Consider the following 13,989-nt stretch of genomic DNA (forward strand, 5'->3'; position numbering starts at 1 on the left):
ACCCAATAACTGTATCCATATTCCACCCACAATGCCTCGCAACCCACCACATACAGAAGCATGTTAGCTATCTCTGGCCCTGGAGGTTCTCATCAGACTGAAGGAGGCTGGAGACCTTGCTACACCAGTATAATGGCAGACTGAGGTAGCATAAACAATTGTATTACAAAACTGGGTTAAATGCAGTATTTTTAAAGCTACCGTCACTTTAGCATTCTAAACAGGTGGCTGAGCTGCAGTTTAACTGCCTATCCAAATGCTAAAGCCTCATGCACACTGGATGTTAAAAAAAAAAAAAAAAAAAAAAAAAAAAACCAGTACCATTAGCTGTAGTTTTGTAGTGTTGGCTTTTTTTTTTTTATTTTAACACTTGATGACCAAGCCTCTTTCTGAGATTTGTTTACAAATTAAATGTTTTTACAGGAAAAATTACTTGGACCCCCTCCCCTCCAAACATTAAACATTTTTTTTTTTTCTAACACCCTAGAGAATAAAATGACTGTCACACCATATTTGCGCAGCGTTATTACTTTTTTTTTTTTTTTTTTTTTGAAAAATACACTACTTTTTTTACTTAAAAAATAAGACAACAGTAAAGTTGGCCCAATATTTTTTTTTTTTTTTTTATATGTATTGTGAAAGATAATGTTATGTCGAGTAAATTGATACCCAACATGTCACACTTCAAAATTGCGCCCACTCGTGGAATGGTGACAAACTTTTACCCTTTATCTCCATAGGCGACGTTTAAAACATTCTACAGGTTGCATGTTTTGAGTTGGAGGTCTAGAACTATTGCTCTTGCTCTAACGACCGTGGCATTACCTCACGTGTGTTTTGAACAGTTTTCATATGCGGACGCTACTAGCGTATGCATTCGCTTCTACACGCAAGCTCAGCGGGACGAGCTGCGTTTTAAAACTTTTGTAAAAAAAAAAAAAAAAATTGTCGCTCTTATTCCTATTACAAGGAATATAAACATCCCTTTTAATAAAAAAAAAAGCATGACAGGACCTCTTAAATGAGATCTGGGGTCAAAGACCTCAGATCTCGCATTTACACTAAAATGTAATAAAAGTAAAAATGTCATTTGAAAATAAAGGCCCTTTTTAAGAGCTATGGGCGGAAGTGACTTTTTGACGTCTCTTCTGCCCATGCAATGGTATGGGGGCCATCTTCCCCCTCACTCGTCTCCATACCTCACACGGAAGAGGACCCAATTGCCTCCAAAGCTGCCAACTGCTCCAGAGAGCAGCGGGAGGGGCCTCTCTCCCACCACCTATTAAAAGTGGTCTTGCGGCGAATTCCCGGCAGAGACCACGATTGATGGAAACCGGACCGCCTGCTGCAGAGGATACCAGGGTTATGGCAGCTAGCTGCTGCCATAACAAAGATCCCTCTTCAAAGTTGGGACATATATTGGCATGCAGCGGTCCAGAAGTGGTTAAGCAAAACTATACTCCCACAAGCTTATGGTTCAAAAATGCTGATAAACACGATCTGTTTTTTTTTTTTTTTTTTTTGCGTCTTTAAACTTTTATCAGAGCGTTTTTACAGCTGAAACCCAATAGTTCTGGGGTTTTTTCCCAGCCACAACGCCCCTGCCAAACCATGCTAATAACACCCTATGTGTGCATGGATGCATTGGATAACATGCTGGGGCATTTACTGGTTGCAGAAAGAACGCTTGAAGCTAAAACAGCCGCTGTAAAAGCATCCAGTGTGCATGAGGCCTAATAGGCACTGCCTTTTTAAACTTGCCCATTGAGTTCAATGGGAGCACAATGCAAACTAAAAGCTTGGCTCATGGTTGTGGTGCAAGGTCACCCTGCCACCCCTATCCCCCCAGAGACTATCCCAAACCTCCATGCCATTAACCATTTCCACAGCACGCCACCCTTTAGCTTTCATAGTAGGCACATCTGTCTACAGGAAGCCTGGCAGACAATCCATAGCCAAATCAATACAATTGGCATCCAATTTGATTGTGGATTGCATAATGGTTTAAATGCAGAGTTCTTGCTGATTGGTCCACTGTATCAGGCTGGAATATACATAAATACAGGATTTAGAACTTCTAAGTATACCGTAGTATTGGTTACATCTGTAACAGGTGATAAATTGTAAATTTCACAGGGAAGTTTAAGTTGAACTTCAGGGAAATATATACAAAAAAATGTAATCTAGTAAAAGGTGGTCATTAAGTCCATAGAATGCATTATTACATAGGACAAGCCTAAATACCTGAGTGATACTGCCTCCCATCACTTACACAGTAGTAGTCCCACTGGAAGAGAAGGGGAGACAGTACTTGGAGAACATTTAGAATCTCACCAGGGAGCAGGACCAAAAATGTCAATGTCTACACTGAGGAAGGAGTGTCCTCACTGTACACCCCATTTAGTGTGCTCACTTCTACCCTTCCTCTCCGGCCACTGCACCTGTCAACAGGCACGTGGCTGAGGAGCTGTGAAACAGAGCCTAATGGGGACCTGGGACTCCTTTCCCATCAGGTTCACAGCCGTGGGCAGATCTAGAGCTACTCTTAACTACTATTGGACTAAATGGTGGCTAGTGAATCTGCTCACTGCCATCTGCTGTACATCACAGGCTAGGCAGACATGAGAGCGATTCTCCATCAGGCTCTGCCCATTGTCATTGTGACTTGCCTCATTGGTTGCTAGGATGCCAGTAGCTTTCATCTTGGTAACCATCAAAGTGAATGTGATTTACATTCACAGACCAGTCATGCACCATGTTGGTGCTATTAAAGCATTTATAAATATTTTATTGTATACCTCTAACACTAAATGAGATACATAAATTTATTTTTTTTATTTTTTTTTTAGTCTTTGGTAACTGTAGAAGACGGTAAATTGAAACACGTTCAGAAATGGGATGGGAATGAGACCACACTAATACGAGAAGTAGATGGTGACAAACTTGTCCTGGTAAGTAGAAATACATTTTACATAAGTTCTTTAGTTCTGCCTACATACATTGCACAACACAAAGACAGACGACCATAGGCATTCTACATGTTTGACCTCCATGTCTGACTTGAGTTGAGATTGCTTTGACTTTCCATTCACTTCAAACAATTACTCAGCTATGTTTGCTCAGTTATCTTGTTCAAACCACTTTGCAGTGTTAACCCTTATACAGACATAGCACAGTACTGCATACTTTTGTTATGGGAGCATTAAGTAGTGCCCTCTATTGAGATGTGTGCAATAGATTAGATGTTAATACAATTTTAAAATTTAAAGAATGGTTTTGCTCTGCTAAAAATGTCTATGCCCCTGTTGGAGAGCTTCACACTCTCGATTTTGTTATGCTTACTGTTAAGATGGTAATATAATGGCAAGATTTAAAATGTATGGGTTGTCCCCAGAACAGAGGGGAAATCTTCGAATGGGGACACTAGTTCTGGTGATGACCAGGGATTCTCATTTCTGTTTTCACTGGGACAGGAAATGAAGAGAAATCTCCCCAATGGGACACAGGTGGCAAAAAAATCTGACAGAGGTTATAACCCTCTTACTCCAAAATGACAAGTTTGCCTTCTATGTTTTTATGCTTTTGTGTTTATTAATCAAAAAAGAGGTGCTGCATAAAAAGGCATTGCGGACCAAATCACACTTTCCCCCAGTCTTCCAGGTCAGCCCTTGTCATAGTTCGTCCCTCCAAACACAAATAGTTTAAATGGCGGTCACTCTTGGTGTTTCCTCCATCCGGAGGAGACCTGTTGCCTGAGGGACAGAGGCTCAATCTCAAGGGCTGGCTGCGGCATGTGTCTCAGGCTACAGCAGGGAGAAGGCAGTGTGAGCCTCTGAGCTGTGGTGGGAGGGGTGTCTCTACTTCTTTCTAGGTGGTCGGGTTTGGGACAACCCTCCTTTGCAGGGGGTGGTGTCCTGGCATCCCCTTGGCGAGCTCCAGCGGGGGGGGGGGGGGGGGGGGCGTGTGCTGGAGTCTAGCTTACCTAGAAGTCGTCGTGTCTGGGGTGGGATGGTGAGTGCCGGGGAGCTGGTCTGGCCCCTTAAAGGCACAGGGAGGATGGATGGCCAGCTGGTGCCATTACATGTGGGAGCAGCTGCAGGATACAGCAGACTCCACAGGATGCAGGAGGAAGATGACATCCTATCTTCCCAGGCTCTGGGAGGTGGACACAGGTAGGGGTGTCCTTTACCTTCAAATATAGTGGAGACAGCAGCTAGGTAGTGGTGGTCACTAGCTAGCTGGGGCTCAGCAGGGGGTTGCTGGTTTCAGCTGGTGTGCACTGTATTCATGGTGTGGTGGAGTGTCCTTATTTCTCACTGCCATGGGGTCCCCTGTGTTTTGTCTTCTGGCAGGTCAAACCACCAAAAGACCCAAAGCCCACTCCTAGGAAGCGGTGTGCAAAATGTGCTACCAAGATGCCCTTGGAATACACAGAACCACTATGTCAAGTGTGCATAGACAGGTTAAAGTCAGATGCAGTCTACATATATTTGGGATCCGTGAGGGCTTCTACCTTTAAGGGTCTCAAATCTGTTTCAGAGGTAACATCTCCTACAGCTCCCTCTGAAAGTTCCTCTCCCATAGCCTCACAAAGATCATAGATATAGATACTAATGAAGAACTGATTGGAGGTTTTTCACACAGACTGCAGGGGAGCTGTTTTGTAGGCACTTTACAGGTGCTATTTTTAGTCCAAAAGTGCCTGAAAATGCCCCAGTGTGAAAGGGGTCTAACTGTTAGATTTTGAGATGAAGGGAAAAAATTGGCTTAACATATCGGGCCCCAAAAAAATTGGCATCTCGGCCGCCTCGATTTCTGAATATCGGCATCGGCCAGAGAAACCCATATCGGTCAACCTCTAATCTGAAGGATTGTATGGGCAAGAGGTGACGTTATCTTGAGAATAGCCTGGGGAAACAAGTGTTGCCAGTCTGAAGCCTGCGCTCGCCACCACTTGCGTGGCAAGAAACATCGCCTTTTGGCTCTCCCAACTTCAAGACCATATCAAGAATTGTACACCTAGGAAATTCTAAAAACCTTACCAATTCTCTCCAAGACGGTCAGTTACATAGTGGACGCGATGGCAGTCTGTCAAACTGGCAGCCAGACAGGCTATTTGGATTAAGACTCAGTCAGGGGATCCTGCATCCAAGATGACTATGTAACCTCCCATTTCCCGGAGGTTTTTTTTTTTTTTAATCTGGAACAGGCTTGGACAAAGCCCTAGAAAGAATGGTGGACAGGAAGAAAACCTTCCTGCCTGAAAAGCCTAAACCTCCACAAAAGACTTTCGTGGATGAAGAGAATGTCCACAAGAGGATTATCCAAATAGCGCTAGACAGGTCACAAGGGGAAGCCAAAAAGTAATGTCCTCTTTGACTCTGCTGGCCAAAACAGTGACTACAGAACATCAATGGGGGGAAGGCTGGCTACCTTCCTACCTCAGTGGCAGAAAACAGCCAACAAATTTATCTTGGACATCGTAAGGGGTTACTTCCTGGAATACACTGTCTTCCTCCAGAGATTTCTATTAACTAAACTTCCCAGGGATCCCAAGAAGGCAAGTGCTCTCCCACTGTTGCTGGGGAGATGGTAGACGAGAAGGTCTATACTGCAGTCCCAGAGGAAGAAAAACCCTTTAAAGGGTTTCTACTCAAGTCTTTGATCAAAAAACCTTCTGGGAAGTTTTGACTAATATTAAATCTAAAACCCCTGAATCATATGATGCAAGAAATTTCACATGGAATCGATCTTTTCAGTCAGGAACATTCTTCAACCAGGAACTTTCATGGCGTCCATGGATTTCAGGGATGCCTGTTCCCATACAAGAAAATTGCCAGATATAGAGGGGAAAAGGGTACCATTTCCAAAGCAGGGCTCTTCCTTTTTGGGTGATCATCGTCACAGGATATTTACCAAAGTCCTAGCAGAAGCTCTGGCCCCTCTGAGGCTGCAGAAAATGAAAGTGGTGCCTTACCTAGACGACCTGCTCTTCGCGGCACCATCTGAGGTACAGCTGGTGAAAGACCTGGCACAACCTCCCAATATCAGAGCTGATGTCTGGCCTCAACAATGCCTACAGTACAAGGGGCAAAGTATCGAAGGCCTCTACAAACCTCTCTTAAAAGAGCAACCAGAGGATCTACACAGAACATGCACTTCCTCGCTATGGTGGTGGGACCACATATCTGAACCAGGGTCTGGCATGGTATTTACCAACCTCGAAGTTGACCATGGACACTAGCAGTTGGGGATAAGGAGCCCACCTAGCAGGTCAGCCTGCTCAGGGGAAGTGGTCCCTGGAAAAAGCCCAGGCATCTTTGAACTGGAGGGAGCTTATGGCTATAACTAAAGCCATAGAACCCTTCCAAGACTAGCTAAGTCAGCACAACCTAATCTTGCCAGACAAAGCCACAGTAGTAGCCTAGGTGAGCACGAGGCTCCCCTCAATCCACATCTCAAACCAGATCTGTGGGTGGAGAGAGATTACACCCAGAGGTGTTCAGGGAAATTACAGCCTGCTAGGGAATCCCAAAAAGGATCTCTCTGCATCCTGGGAAAAACACTAAGGTGAATAGTTTTTCTATGCGTGAGACTGGCATCTATCTGGGGATAAACTCACTTAAACCCATGGGATTTCAAGATGTGCTACACACCCCCACCAGGGTACATCAGATTCCTCGCGTGGGACAATTCCTACAGGAGCAGACTAAACTGATATTGATGGCACCATATTAGCCCAAGAGCGCCTGGTTCTCTCAGCTCCTCAGTCATTCAGACCAGCCTTGGCTACTTCCTCACAGGGATGATGTCAGGGACCCCTAAAGCAAGAAAGCATCAAATGGGCAGCCTGGTTACTGAGGAAAACATCCTGAGATCGAAAGGACTCTCAAAGTGGTGGCACCAGGAAGCATAACACCAGGGCCACTCACAGAAAGACCTGGAAATATTGTAACAGCTGGTACACTGAAAATAACAGATGGATACACCGACTATCCTAGAATTCCTACAGCAGGGTGACAGCAAGACACAATGTCCCACATGGGATCTGTGGTTGGTACTGAGGGGGATCGTCAAAAAACCCTTTGAGTCTCTACAAGTAACATCTTTACGCCTGCTACTCAAAACTATCTTCCTCATGGCTATCACTACAGCACATAGGATAGGAACTCCAGGTTCTGTCTGAGCCTTTTCTCAGAATTCAGTGACGGATTCAGGATTTACACCAAAAGTGATGTCACCTTTCCACAAATCCCAGAATTTTTTTTTTTTTTTTTTTTTTTTTTTGCACTGACTAATGGTAAAGAACAAGAACTAAGCCTTCTAGATGTTAGAGGCCTACTACAGTACTTGATGTCACAATTTGTAGTTCAGAGCATTACTATTCGTCCTGGTACACTGGAAAAGCACAAAAGGTAAACAAGCATCCAAGAAGACGCTAGCCAGATGGATCAAGTCGGCTATACTAGGCTAGAGTTATGCAAGTAACACGGCCAAAAAAACTAAGGGCTAAGGCTGGAGCTACCCCGGAGCAAATTTGCAGGGCAGCAACTTGGTAAAGATTCTCTACCTTTATTCAACCTTGGGCTGGATATCCAGTCAGGACCAGGCTTTTGGTAGGAAAGTCCTCAAAGCCATTGTCCCACCTTAGTCTGACTACTTGGTTATCCTCAAGAGCTGACCTGGAAGATGACTGGGGGGGTGAGGATTACTGTTACTGTTTCCAGTAGTCTTCCAGGGCAGCAAGATCCCACCCTGTTTAACCTTGCGGGGTTTTTAGGTCTTTCAGATTCTGGCCTTTAGTTCTCTGACCAGGGACCACCTTTTAAAGAAACTATTGATAACATGTTACCTGTTTTGGATGGAGGAACTCCATCTCAAGGGCTGCCCTGGGAGACTACTGGAAACCAAGTTACTGGTAAGACTAATGCCGCGTACACACGGTCGGACTTTTCGTCTACAAAAGTCCGACAGCCTGTCCGACAGACTTCCTGCGGACTTTCGGCGGACTTGCAGCAGACTTTCTAACGAACGGACTTGCCTACACACGACCACACAAAAGTCCGACGGATTCGTACGTGATGACGTACACCAGACTAAAATAAGGAAGTTCATAGCCAGTAGCCAATAGCTGCCCTAGCATGGGTTTTTGTCCGTCGGACTAGCACACAGACGAGCGGATTTCGGGGTCCGTCGTAGTTACGACGTAAAGATTTGAAGCATGTTTCAAATCTAAAGTCCGTCGGATTTGAGGCTGAAAAAGTCTGCTGAAAGTCCGGAGAAGCCCACACACGATCGGATTACCAGCCAGCTTTAGTCCGTCGGCGTCCGTTGGACTTTTGTAGACGAAAAGTCCGACCGTGTGTACGCGGCATAACTCAGTTTTTTGCATTGTGGTACACTATGTACTTTAGGATTTTGACCTTATCACTGAAAGTAAAAAAAATCCCAAATTTTGGGTTGTCACCACAACAGGAGGGGACAATAGTTCCGGTGACAACCAGAGATTTCCTTACTTTGCAGTTTTTTAACTATGGAACAGGAAGTGACAGGAAATCTTCCCAATGGGACACAGATGACAAAACAAACATGGGTTATAATCATCCCTTACTTTATCCAAAATTACTCATTTGCCTTTAGTATGATAAACATTTTGAGCTTCCTTTATAAATGTAGCAAGGTCCCAGGCTTCCTTTAGTCTAATGAGAACCTCCAGATCCAGGAACTGCTGACGTCCTTCTGTATAGCGTGGATTGCAAGGCATAGTGGGTGTGATGTAAGGTGGATTCATGGGCACCAGACACTCCTTGAATGCAAATATTTTTTTTTTCTCTTGAACAGAACTGTGGGAGAGAGGGTTTAGGGCCAGGACACCCTTTAGTAGTTGCAATGTCAATTGGCAGACTGACTTCTACAGGTAGACGGCCATGCATGGTAATGCGCCCAGCAAGGCACTACGTCTGCATGTGTAGGAGCGCTGTCTCCTATGGCAACAGTCTTAGAACAGTTCCTAACACAAATTGTAAAGAACTCCTTTACTTTTATACAATCACTTCTTGTATATTCTCAGCCCACTGAGCTCCCAGTCTCTCACGAGACTTGCTAATTCACTGCCACTGAATCCCGTGAGCTCTTCTAATCTTGCACATCTTCCTCAAGCATCACCCCCGCTTCCCTGCTGGGTCCCTGGCTTGGCACTCCAGATAATCTCCAAGCATCACCCCACTGGCTGGGTTCCTGGTTCTTCACCGTCCCCGGTTGGTGAGAATACTGCTCTGGTACTTCAGATACTCACCGTGGCCCCTGGTAGCAAGCCGCAATCCCAACCCTACGCTGCTCTTTTTTGCTTCTGGATAGGCCCTCAGACAGCCTAGCAGACAGATGTGCCCAGGATAGGCCCAAACTGGCCTAGCAGCACAACACGTGTCCACCCAGACAGATGTCCAGGTGGCACAGAACCCTGATCATTGACTCAACCCAATTATATAGGTTCTCCCAAGGGGCCAAGAAAAACCCTGCCCCTTGGCTGAGACACCCCATATACTCATCTGTCCTTGCATTGCCCTTATCTTATCCAATGTCGCCAGGTACCTGGCCACCCAGTGACAGGTGCAGCAGTTCCAGGCTTAGGGGGGAAATCAATTTATCCCTAACTGTCCAAGGCAACTATACCTGGCAGGTAAATTTAGGAGCAACCCTGCCTAGACATCAGGGTGCTACATCTCCTCCTAATTGAATTCTTCTAAAGGTGTACAATATGTAGAAAGATGGTGTGTATGTTGTATCTCTATAGGGACATTTTTCTGTTACAGGGTGGATGTAACCTAGGCCACTGCCTTTGACAAAGTCCTAGTCACATATACTGTAAGTGAAATACTTGGTGGGCTCAGGCTGTATGTAGGTGGATATTTACTGTAACATTCTGCAAAACAAGCACTGAACATTTCTGAACACTTTTCCTTTGTGTCTTAACAGACTCTAACCCTGGGAGAAGTCGTCAGCACTCGTCACTATGAAAAAGTCTGAACAAGCTACATTGCCCTAAGTTCAATGTCTACAAGATTTCTTCTAACCGTTAATTCTTTCACTACTTGTTTCCTCTATTGCCATCTGGGCCACAACAGTATTATGAATCCTTGGGAAAGTCTGAAGCACTGATTACTTGCTCCTAATTTTATTTGTGCCAAAGATGTCTGTTTTGCAGTTTTTGCATTCTCATAGCTGACTACTTTTCTTTGGGGGGGGGGGGGGGAGAGAACACCCCCTACGTAAACACCACTGAACCCATCACAAAGGGAAGAATTCACACTTGTTATACAGGGATAATCCTGTAGCATCACAGTATTTCATTTTTTATATAATGTCAATCTCTGGCTCTTTTGCATTTTAGAGGTGCTTTTATTACCTGGCATTAATGCATGGTGGAAGCAGGAAATGTGTTTAGTAATCCTTTCTGTTGCTCAGTTTAGAAATTGTAGTATCCAACTTAAATCTGTGGGCGTGGTTCAGTGAATGCATATTTACATGTGTTGCCATGTAACCTTTGGCATGCACATTAATCAGGCAGCAAGCAAGACTTTCTAATGCACTGTGCCACCAATGTCAAGGTGTTGAAGCTGCATTGATGAGGCCCAAGTTTCACTTGGCTATTGCCTACATTTTTCATATATAGGGTTTATACAATAAGGCAAAAGGCCTATGTTTCAATTGGCTATTTTCTCTCCTACACTTTGTGTGTAGTATTTGTACAAGAAGGCAAAAAACAGTTGGCTAGATCTTGTAATCTCTATTTAATATTCCCTTTACACTAATCTGACTGGGTTACTGCATTCTGCACAGCACGTTGGCTCTTTCAGTGGCTTGTGAAATAAGCCCCTTAACACCAAATATTCCCAAAATTCCACAACATTCAGCCACATTATTTGGAGTTTGTGGCTGGGTACACTAGTCCATGAAACTTAAAACATTTTAATAGTACTAGAGAAGTCCTTGGATTATTATTTGGACTTGTCTAGACTGTATTTACTTTGAAAAATTAAAAGCTGATAACTTTGTATTATAAAAATGTAGCAGGATGTGTACTGTACTAAACACACCAACACAAGTGTTAAAATATTCTATGTGCATATATTTGTTGGCTACCAGTGTTCATACTCCTAATTTCTCCATTGGGCTAATTCTTGGTTAAATGTTTTTATTTTTTTATAAATGGATACAATTCTTTGTAACCTGTTGTAATGCACACGTTTTAAAGTCCAGCTATAGGTTTTCCTAAAATGCTTCAAAAACTTAAGTGCCCTCATATCTTCTACTGGCTAATTAAACCATTCCTATAGATTGTTCAGAGTCAGAGGTAACAAGCACTGAAACTTTCTTATGGTTTCCTTGGTGGCCATATTGTAGAGAGACCTGGTAAACACTTCTGTCAACGTTAATTATGGATTTGTCAACTATTGTATTCCTACACTTGAATGCCTTTTGTAGACTAAGGAATTCCATGCCAAATAAACTTCTGTTTTGCTAAACAATATTTGATTTAGAGTAAATGTATTTTGTTGAGCGCCTGTATACTGTTCAACAGATTCCCATAAACTTTAATGGCATAGTGGGAAGACATTTTTTGTGAGGCTCTTGGCCTTTCTGCAACTTGGTCCTTTATTCACCATTAAACATGTTTTGAGCAGTGCTGCATTCGAATGCAAAAGGTAGCATTGAACACCCAACTACAGTTCATGTTCTTAGACGCACAGTGCGCTGGCCATTTTTTGGTTTTAATAAGAAATTAAATTACTGGGACAACCACTTGGAGAATGTATTTCAGACTTGCCTAGTTTTGCACACTGTATATAGACCTTCAGGATGGCTTCACACTGGCAGCCACTACCCTCCATGACCCCTCCTGATTGTGGCTTTTTTTTTTTTTCTGCAACGCCAGCATTTTGGCTTATGGCTGTATGGAACCATTCAATGCACAGGTTTGACAAGCGGCACTGTTTGGCCATGGCAATATCCAGATAGCCACTGGAAGTGAGCAGTCAGGGGAGGGGGGAGGGTTTATACAGGTGGAAAGAGTCAGTACACCCTTTACCATGCAACTGCACCAGAAGCATAGCCTGTAATGTACATGGTATTGAGGGGACCCAGAGCCACTTGGCATAAGTGCAGGGTGTAGCTTAAACAAGCTTTTGGCATGCTTCCATACTGCTTGGTAGCTGGTTTAAAGCTAATGCCAGGACTCCCTTTAATAGTTGCATTGAACACTCTAAAACTAGAGCAGAAAAACCAGTGAGAATAGAAAATCTGAAAAATCACTTAACTTTTTAAAAATTCCCTACCTGGCTATCTCAAACACAAGCCAAAAGTTTCAGACTTTATTGGCCCCATGCTTTTTTTCTGGGTCAAAGACTTCTAAAGTAGAAAAATCAGAAGCAAGATGACAATCCTTTATCTGCAGCTTTAGGAATGCTGCACTAGGGTAAGCATATTTTAATGAATTACTGTTCTTAAAGGCAAGTTGTGTTCCCAGCATGGCCTGGTCATCTCCACTGTTAAACTTCCTGGCTATTACAAGAAAAGACAGCTGTGTTTTTGAGGTGTATGAGCAGCCTGTCCCCTGGGAGCAGAACAGGAAATGTGCACAGCCAGGGGCCTGCATTGCTGAAAACAGATTATATATTCATTAACCTTTTATTGGCTGCTTCTAGGAGGCTGCTGGAACAAGAAGAAATTTATCAGTAAGTTTTATTTCTAGTTCAAACTTTTAAAATCGGCTGTCCAAATGGGAATACAGGGATAAGTTGCACAAAATGAATTAGTCCATCCAGAAATATTAGAAGTATACAATTTTAATGTTTTTCTTAACACTCTCCTAACTTGTTCTTGGATTAAGAACTGTTTTACAAACAGCTGTTCCATATTTCCCACACCCTTATAATTCCCCAGGTTAGATACTCCCAGAGAGCTAAGACATTCTCATGCACTCAGTATATTAAAGTGCTGCTGTTGGATCTTTCTTTATAATGCAGATTTATTTTTACTACTTTTTTTTTTTTTTTTTTTTTTTTCTTGCTATTAATTTTCAGAGTATATGGGTATTCAGACAGTGTACTATAAAATGTTTTATACACTTTGCTTTACAGCACATTTTAGTAAGGTAATCAAACCTTGTGCCACCAAATTTAACCACTTAAGGATTTTTTTTCAGACTCAGTGTTTAAAAGTTAAAATCATTTCTTTTATTTTTTGCTAGAAAATTACTTGGAACCCCCAAACATATTAAATGTATATCACCCTAGAGAATAAAATGGAGGTCATTGCAATACTTTCTGTCACACCATATTTGTGCAGTGGTGTTGGTTGGGTTTTTTTTTTTTTTTTTTTTTTTTTTTTTTTTCCTTCTTGTGAAGATAATGTTGTGCCAAGTGAATTGATACCCAACATGTCATGCTTCAAAATTGCACCTGCTCGTGGAATGGCAAACCTTTACCCTTAAACTCCATAGGTGATGTTTAAAAATTTCTACAGGTTACCAGTTTTGAGTTGGAGAAGGTCTAGAATTACTGCTTTTGGTCTAACGATCACAGCAATACCACACATGTGGTTTAAACACCGTTTTCATATGCGGGCGCTACTTGCATATGCATTTGCTTTTGTGTGCAAGCTTGTTGTGATGGGGCACTTTAAATTTTTTTTTTTTTTTTTATTGACACTTTAAAAAAAAGGGCATTGGGCGGAAGTGACTTCTGCCAGTCAATGCTATGGAGCCAAGTGGGGGTGCAGCTGCCCCTCACTCAGCAGCCAGGCAAGCAGGGCAAAGGACCCAATTGTCTCCGCCGCTACTGGTGGTGACCACCAGAGAGTGGCAGGAGGGGGGTCCCCCCCTCTCTCCCACCACAGATTAAAATTAATCTTGCGGCAAATACACCAGAGACTACTTTCCTCTGAAAGATGACCGCCCGCTGAGGAAGATACCAGGGTCATGGCAGCTAT

The 13,989-nt window shown here is 43.2% G+C and overlaps 1 protein-coding gene across 1 annotated transcript in view; it reads left to right on the forward strand.

The window, feature by feature from the left end:
- The window catches only part of LOC141128759 (fatty acid-binding protein, heart-like), a 33,014-nt gene extending 21,484 nt beyond the window's left edge, over positions 1–11,530 (forward strand). Inside the window, 2 exon segments of the mRNA XM_073616232.1 lie at positions 2,850–2,951; positions 9,976–11,530. Coding sequence (XP_073472333.1) covers positions 2,850–2,951; positions 9,976–10,026 — 153 coding nt within the window. The 3' untranslated portion in view covers positions 10,027–11,530.
- Positions 11,531–13,989: the final 2,459 nt, after the last annotated feature.

Source organism: Aquarana catesbeiana, linkage group LG02 (genome assembly GCF_042186555.1).
Source record: "Aquarana catesbeiana isolate 2022-GZ linkage group LG02, ASM4218655v1, whole genome shotgun sequence".
In the NCBI taxonomy this organism is placed as follows: Eukaryota; Metazoa; Chordata; class Amphibia; order Anura; family Ranidae; genus Aquarana; species Aquarana catesbeiana.